At 61.8% G+C, this 6,924-nt stretch overlaps 2 protein-coding genes across 2 annotated transcripts; one reads left to right on the forward strand and one right to left on the reverse strand.

Moving 5' to 3' along the window:
- Positions 1-75: 75 nt before the first annotated feature.
- PSMC3IP (PSMC3 interacting protein) lies at positions 76-3,555 on the forward strand (the record flags this gene model as incomplete). Its single annotated transcript, XM_014959067.1, has 7 exons — positions 76-201; positions 273-362; positions 440-551; positions 665-810; positions 1,551-1,604; positions 2,898-2,957; positions 3,055-3,555. Coding segments are annotated over 7 exons (648 nt in total), but the record flags the coding sequence as incomplete, so codon positions are not given.
- A 186-nt stretch (positions 3,556-3,741) lies between these two features.
- MLX (MLX, MAX dimerization protein) lies at positions 3,742-6,765 on the reverse strand. The gene is made up of 7 exons (XM_014959205.1): positions 6,702-6,765; positions 6,491-6,580; positions 6,003-6,109; positions 5,686-5,785; positions 5,307-5,406; positions 4,886-5,087; positions 3,742-4,759 (listed from the first exon to the last, which is right to left on the reverse strand). Exons 2-7 carry the CDS (start codon positions 6,570-6,572, stop codon positions 4,703-4,705), a joined length of 648 nt encoding a protein of 215 aa, XP_014814691.1. The 5' UTR covers positions 6,573-6,580; positions 6,702-6,765; the 3' UTR covers positions 3,742-4,702.
- Positions 6,766-6,924: the final 159 nt, after the last annotated feature.

Genomic DNA, 6,924 nt, shown 5'->3' on the forward strand with positions numbered 1-6,924 from the left:
GGGGCGGGGCGGGACGGGGGAGAGGGCGCCGGGTGGTCGCCGTCTTCCCGTGGCGGCCCCCGCGGGTCTCGGTGACCGGCGGCCTGTCGCGCAGGAGGCGCCGCCGCCGTCCTGCTGCAGTACCTGCGGGAGCAGAACCGGCCGTACAGCGCCCAGGACGCCTTCGGGAACCTGCAGCGGGAGCACGGGCTCGGCAAGGCGGTGAGCGGAACCGGGGTTGGGACGCGGGGCCGGGGGCCGCGGGGCCCGGTTGACGGTTCCCCGTCCCGCAGGCCGTGGTGAAGGCGCTGGAGCAGCTGGCGCAGCAGGGCCGCATCCGCGAGAAGGCCTACGGGAAGCAGAAGATCTACTTCGCCGATCAGGTGAGCCCCGGGTGCCGCCGCCGCCGCTGCCCCCCACCACCGGCAGCCGCCCCCGCCGACCCCCCGCCTCGCCGCAGGAGCAGCTCCCGGCCGCCAGCGATGCCGATCTCCGCGGCCTGGACGGGGACATCGCCGCGCTCTCCTCCAAGGTGCAGGCTCTGCAGCAGAGCTGCCGGCAAATGGAGGCGGGTGAGTGCGCCCGGCCGGGCCCCTCGGCACCGGGAGTACCTGGGGACCCGCAGGCACCCGGGCGGCCGTGCCCGGGCTGTTGGCCCTGCCGGTGATGGGTGTCTCCTTTCCAGAGCTGAAGGACCTGACCAGCTCCATGACAACCCCCGAGGTGGCCAGAGAGATTGAGGAGCTGAGGAAGGACTGCGCCGGGTACACGGAGAAGCTGGAGAGGATGAAATCTGCCACCAACCACGTGACGCCGGAGGAAAAGGAGAAGGTAAAGAGCTGGCAGGGGCTGGGCCAGTTGTACCAGAGCCTCCACTGGGTTCCCCAGTTCCCCAGCCCAATCCATTCAGGCTTCTCCCAAGTCACAGGCGACAGGACGAGAGGAAATGGCCTCAAGTTGCACCAGGGGAGGTTCAGGCTGGATATTAGGAAAAATTTTTTCACTGAAAGGGTTATCAGGCATTGGAATGGGCTGCCCAGGGAGGTGGTTGAGGTCCCATCCCTGGAGGTGTTCAAAAGATGGGTTGATGTAGTGCTGGGAGGTCTGGTTTAGTGATGGTGATGCTTCTTGTTTGTTGTGTGGGTGTCTATTTTTGTCAGTTAGGTTGATGGTTGGACAAGATGATCTTTAAGGTCCCTTCCAACCTAGAAGATTCTGTGATTCTGTGACACCAGTGCAACAGAGGCAGGGGGTTGTGGGGGACCCCGGCTGCTCCCCAGAGCCCGTGCTGAGCCTCAGCTGTGTCTGTGATAGTGGCAACTCTCTGGGGTGACTTGGGGACCAGCCTGGGCTGCCTCTTCCTGGCCAACCTTTGCTTCCCGTGGTCACCAGCCACTTGATCAGTTCATCTTTTCCTCTCTTGGGTGACATTTCACAGAGGGTCGTGTCCCTGCAGGGTCTTTTGAGCCCTCTGTGCTGTTGGATCACCTTCTGGCTGGGGCTGGGACGTCTGGTGGGTCCTTGGCACCGGGCACCTCCCTGGTTTGTTCTCACTGTTGCGTGGTTTGCAGGTCTGTCGGGAGCAGAAGCTGTACTGCAAGGAGTGGAGGAGGAGGAAGAGGATGGTAAGGGCTGTGCCATCGTGCCGGGGCGGGTGGGCAGTGCCATGGTGGTGACAGTGACAGCCCTGGGGTGACACTGGCGCTCTGAGTGGGACGTGGGCTCTGCTGGGCAGCGCGGGGAGCAGTCCCTGTTGGAGCTGAGCTCCCTCCTGCCTCTGCTGAGCAAAGGCTCTGGAGCAGGGAGTGTTCTCCGGCCGCGCTGGGTGCCATCACGGGGCTGTGCGGGTTTGGGGAAGACTCGTGGGTACCAAGGGGGTCATAGACTCATAGAATTGCCCAGGCCAGAAGGGACCTCCAAAGGCCATCTAGTCCCACCCCCCCGCAGTCAGCAGGGACACCCCCAACTAGACCATGTTGCCCAGGGCCTCGTCAAGCCTCACCTTGAATATCTCCAGGGATGGGGCCTCAACCACCTCCCTGGGCAACCTGTTCCAGTGCTCCACCACCCCCACAGTGAAGAACCCTCTCCTCATCTCCAGTCTAAATCTGTTCCCCTCCAGCTTGAAGCCATTGCCCCTCGTCCTGTCACTGCAGGCCTTTCTAAAAAGGTTCTCCCCAGCCTTCCTGTAGGCTCCCTTCAGGTACTGGAAGGCTGCTATTAGGTCTCCCCAGAGCCTCCTCTTCTCCAGGCTGAACACTCCCAGCTCCCTCAGCCTGTCCTCGGAGCAGAGGTGCTCCATCCCCCTGATCATCCTTGTGGCCCTCCTCTGGACCCTCTCCATCAGGTCCATGTCCTTCTTATACTGAGGGCTCCAGACCTGCACACAATACTCCAGGTGAGGTCTCACCAGAGTAAAGTGGCAGAATCCCCTCTCTGGACCTGCTGGCAACGCAGCTTTTGATGCAGCCCAGGATGGGATTGGCCTTCTGGGCTGCAACTGCAGCAGGATCTCCTGGAGATGAGGAGAGGGTTCTTCACTGTGAGGGTGGTGGAGCACTGGAACAGGTTGCCCAGGGAGGTGGTTGAGGCCCCTTCCCTGGAGATATTCAAGGAGAGGCTCGACGAGGCCCTGGGCAACCTGGTCTAGTTGGGGGTGTCCCTGCTGACTGCGGGGGGGTCGGACTAGATGGCCTTTGGAGGTCCCTTCCGGCCTGGACAATTCTATGAAAAGGCCGTGTTTCTGCCCCAAACGCCTGAGTCCCTGCCGAGCTCTGCCTGTCCCTGGAAGCAAACTGGGCTCTGCTGGTGTTAGAGCTGTCCCCACGCTGTCCCCAGCCCCGCTGGCTTGTGGCAGCCCTTGGGGGGACAGTCCCCAAGCGCTGCCCCACAGCCCTCACCGTGCCCCGTCTCACCAGGCAACCGAGCTGCTGGAGGCCATCCTGGAGGGGTACCCCAAAAGCAAGAAGCAATTCTTTGTAAGTGTGGGGGCTTGGGCTGTTCCCCAGATGGTGGGGGGGCTCTGCCCACGCTGTGGGGCTGGCGCAGCCCCTGCTGAGCCCTGTGCTTCTCCAGGAGGAGGTGGGGATCGAGACGGACGAGGACCACAATGTCACGCTGCCGGCGGCTGTCTGAGCCACTGGGGGGAGGTCTTTGCCCCCAGGGCAGGAGGAGCCGATGCTGAAACTCAGCTGTTGGATTGGGGGGGTTTTTCCCCTCTTTTTTTTTGCAGGGCTTGGGTTTGTCCCACGTTTATATGCGTTTGTTTTAAAATGCTTCACAGCTGGAGGGGTGGTTGGAGGGAATGTCTCAGCGCTGAGCCCTCCCGCTGCCTCGCCTGCAGAGGGGAGGGTATTTATTGCTGCCGAGGTCGGGGCGTCCTGTGGGGCTGGGGGAGGTTTGGGGGTGCTGGGGAAGAGCCCCTCGTGTTCCTGTCAAAGCAGCAGGGGCCTTGGGGACGCAAATGGGCCAGTGCCTGTTCCTGCTGCAGAGCTCTAACCCCATTTCAGCCGCTCCTCGAAGCAGCACTGAGGGGTATGTGAGAAAACGACCCATTAAACACGGGTTTTTGGTTCAGCTCTGCTTTGCTGTGGTGTTTTCTCTGTTCATGGGGGGCCAGGGCTGGGGTTGGGGCTCCCCAGGGTGGGGAAAGGAAGAGCCAGGAGGGGGTAACGAGCTCCCCAGGAACTAGTGATGCATCTCTGAGCAGCTCTAGGGGAAGGCTCCGGGGAACTCAGAAATAAAGCAAAAAAAAACCCCACATTAAAACATTCAGCAAAATTTATTTCATTATTTTTCACAATAGAAAAATATGTTGCTTTCACACGTGAGGTCTGTAAAACTCCCCCTCCTCCCATTAACCAGGGCTTGGGCTGTGCCCCCCGTTCAGCCACGGAGCCCCCAGGAGAGGAGCTTCTTCCTCACAGGGCAACACCTTCCTGGTGAGACACCACCCCCCTGGTGTGCTCCATCAGCACAGGGTTACACATGGGGGTTTCCATCACACAGCATTGAAAAGGACACCCAAATGCAGCTTTGAAGAATAATTTTGTATAAAAATCAACCCCACAAGGAGGGCTTTTTTTTATGCTACTAAATGCAGATAGAAGCAGTAGCTTAAACATTCTCGTGCTGCAGCGCTCAAACTGCGGAGCCTGGAGCTGAGCTGCCTCGGAGAGGGAAAAAACAGCCTGAAGGAAATACCTGCTGCCCCCAAAAGTGAGAGCAGGAGCCTGATGGCAGGGGACAGAGCCCACTGTGGGTGTCACCGCGCGGGAGGAGCCTGGAGCCGTCACTACTGGCTGTGGGGGGGTGTGTGTTGGCCACAACCATGACCCGCACCGACAGCAGCGTGTGACACCCTCTGCACAGCCCATGCTGTGACACCTCAGAGTGAATTCAGTGATTCATAAGAACAGAAACAAACTCAAATCAGGGCTGGCAGCGCGGGTGGAGCTGGAGCTGCAGGGGGGTGTGTAGACAGAAGCTCTCAGGAGGCGCAGCGAGCGCTGGTGGCCGCGCGGTGCCCTTGTCCCTACAAGTATTTGGTAGCAGCCAGTGACAGCACCCGTGGAGCAGCGGCGGCCGCGCAGCCCCCGTTTGGTTTCTAGTTAACAAAATAAATAATTGAGAGCGGTTTTACCAACAGCCGGGCCCTTCCTGGTGCCTGGCACTGGGCAGGAGGTGCCCCGTCCCCGCGGTGGCCCCGGCGCTGCAGGGAGGGTCAGTAGAGCTGGCTCTTCAGCTGGTGCAGGACCCCGATGACAATGTCCTGCAGCGTCTGGGGGGAGAGGGGGGACACGGTCAGTTGTTCCAGGGCAGGAATGGACCCATTCCTGGGAAGTGACTCCCCCAAAAGCCCAGGGCACGTGTCCCTCTGCCCCACCAGCAGCTCCCCCACACCCACCTGGGGCTTGCAGTGCTCCTCGATCCAGCTGAAGACACAAGCTGAGAGCTCCTGAAAACTCGTCACCGAGATGGAGGCGTTAAAGGACTGGAAGAGGGAATCCATGATGCCTTGGAAAACATTGAACTTCACCTCGTCGGAGACCTGGTCCTTCCCCTCGTTAGGGTTGTCCTGATGAGCTTTCACAATCTGCTCATAGTTCCTGAAACAAACCCCACACCCTGTGTTCAGCGGCAGCACCAACTGACCCGGGACAGACCTGTGCTAACGAGCTGCTGGAGGAGAAACGGTGACAGGGACAGGGCTGGTGCTCAGGGTGCCAGGCTGCCCATGAAGCACCAAGAGCATCCACGGAGCCCTGCAAGGGCCAGGGGAGAACAGCAGGAAGAGGGGGGCAGCAGCTCGACTGCTCTTCTCTTACACTTTCATGATCTTCAAGGCCATCACGTCTTTCCTGAGAGTAGAAACTTCCTCCTCTTGCTTCTTCTTTTCCTTGTGCAGGAACTGGATGTAGTCAATGGCTGAGCATGAAAACACAGAGGAAGGATTTGAGGAGCAGACACGAGCCCCCAAGATCCCCACAGAAGGTGGAAGACAATGCCCTGAGGTGTCCACACCTGGGCAGCATCAGCTCCAGCTGCCCTGATTCTCTGGATGGAAACAGCCAGCACCTGGGCTCCCCCAGAGCATCATCACACCAGAAGGTCCCCAAGTGCTAAACCTCTGCCCCTGCACGGCTCTCGTGAGGCGTTTTGGGGGTTGACAGTACTCCCTTCCCTCTCCCCACCCTGGAGACTCACTTTTCTGGAGGACAATGGCCTTGCTCAGCTTCTGGGAGCCGATGCAGAAATCCTGCTGCTCACAGGTGGGGACGATGGCCTGCAAGTCATCGTAGCCTTTCTGTGGGGAAACGGAGCCACCACTCAGGTGTTTGGAGTTCACCCACGTGGGAGTGGTTCTTTCAAAAAGGTGTCAAGTCCCAAATCCCAGCTCCCAGCAGCCAGAGCTGAGCTGGAGGAGGGGGAGGATGGATCCAGCAGCCAAAGGGGGGGTGGGGAAGGTGCTGCTGGGCCCTGGGGACCTGTGAGTGGCAGCACAGGCAGCCCCCCCGGGGTACCTTGATGGCATCTCGCCTCTTCTGCTCTGCCTGGGAGTGCGCCCGCCGGCGCCGGTCCTTGTACGACTCCTTGTAGGGCTCCTGGTGATAATCACTGTCCTCGTCATCTGCGGGGACGGGACTGGGGTGAGTGGGAGCTGACAGGGGGGCAGGGATGCACGGGGAGGGGTTGGGGGGTGACAGCTCCAGGCTCAGGCCAGCCCCATGGCCGGGGTGGGGGGGGAACAGGCAGCCCCAGCAGGTCAGGACAAGGACAAACACCCCGGGGGCACTGCCAGCCCCCCGGGAGGAAGATGCCGGCAGCTCCCTCGGGGTTCCCCGGCCCCTTCCCTCCTCCAAACGCTGCTGGAACCCGCAGAGCCCTCCCGGGGCCGGGATCCTGCCCCCTCGGCCCGGGGCTGAGGGCTGGGAAGCCCCACTCCGGGCTGGGGAGCCCCGTTAGTGGAAAGACCCCCCCCGTAGGGAGAGGAGGAGCCCCCCGGACCCACCCGTATTGGGGACGGAGGAGGCGCTCGTGGAGCCGATGCTGTTGGCCCGTGACACGATGCTGCTTTTCCGGGCGTTTTCCATGAAAAGCGCTGGAAGGAGATGTCACAGGGTGATGGGGGATGGGAGAGTGGGGGGGGTGTCACCGGCTGTCGCCGCCGCGGGGGGACACGCTAGGGTCACGGGGGGCGGCCCGAGGGCCCCGGCACCTACCGGAGTCCAGGCCATTGTCGCCGTACGCTGCGTCCACCTTGCGCGGGGCCGGGGGAACGGGAGAAGAGGCGTCAGCCGGGATGGGGCGGCAAACGGCGGCCCCGGCCCGGTCCCCGGAGTCCCCCCGTCCGCGCCCCCCGCGCTCGGTGACCTTCGGCCTCCGCCCCTCCCCGCCCTCCTCACCCCCGGTGCTCTCCCCGGCCCGCAGCCCCAAGCTCGCCCG

Source organism: Calidris pugnax, unplaced genomic scaffold (genome assembly GCF_001431845.1).
Source record: "Calidris pugnax isolate Ruff unplaced genomic scaffold, ASM143184v1 scaffold341, whole genome shotgun sequence".
Taxonomy (NCBI): domain Eukaryota; kingdom Metazoa; phylum Chordata; class Aves; order Charadriiformes; family Scolopacidae; genus Calidris; species Calidris pugnax.

Excerpts from the sequence above, each read along its gene's own strand:
- MLX (XM_014959205.1), bottom strand. The coding sequence starts at position 6,572 with ATGGAAAACGCCCGGAAAAGCAGCATCGTGTCACGGGCCAACAGCATC. Across the intron at positions 5,786-6,002 it reads AGAGGCGAGATGCCATCAAG|AAAGGCTACGATGACTTGCA; the intron begins GTACCCCGGGGG and ends GTTTCCCCACAG. Across the intron at positions 5,088-5,306 it reads GCCTTGAAGATCATGAAAGT|GAACTATGAGCAGATTGTGA; the intron begins GTAAGAGAAGAG and ends GGTTTGTTTCAG.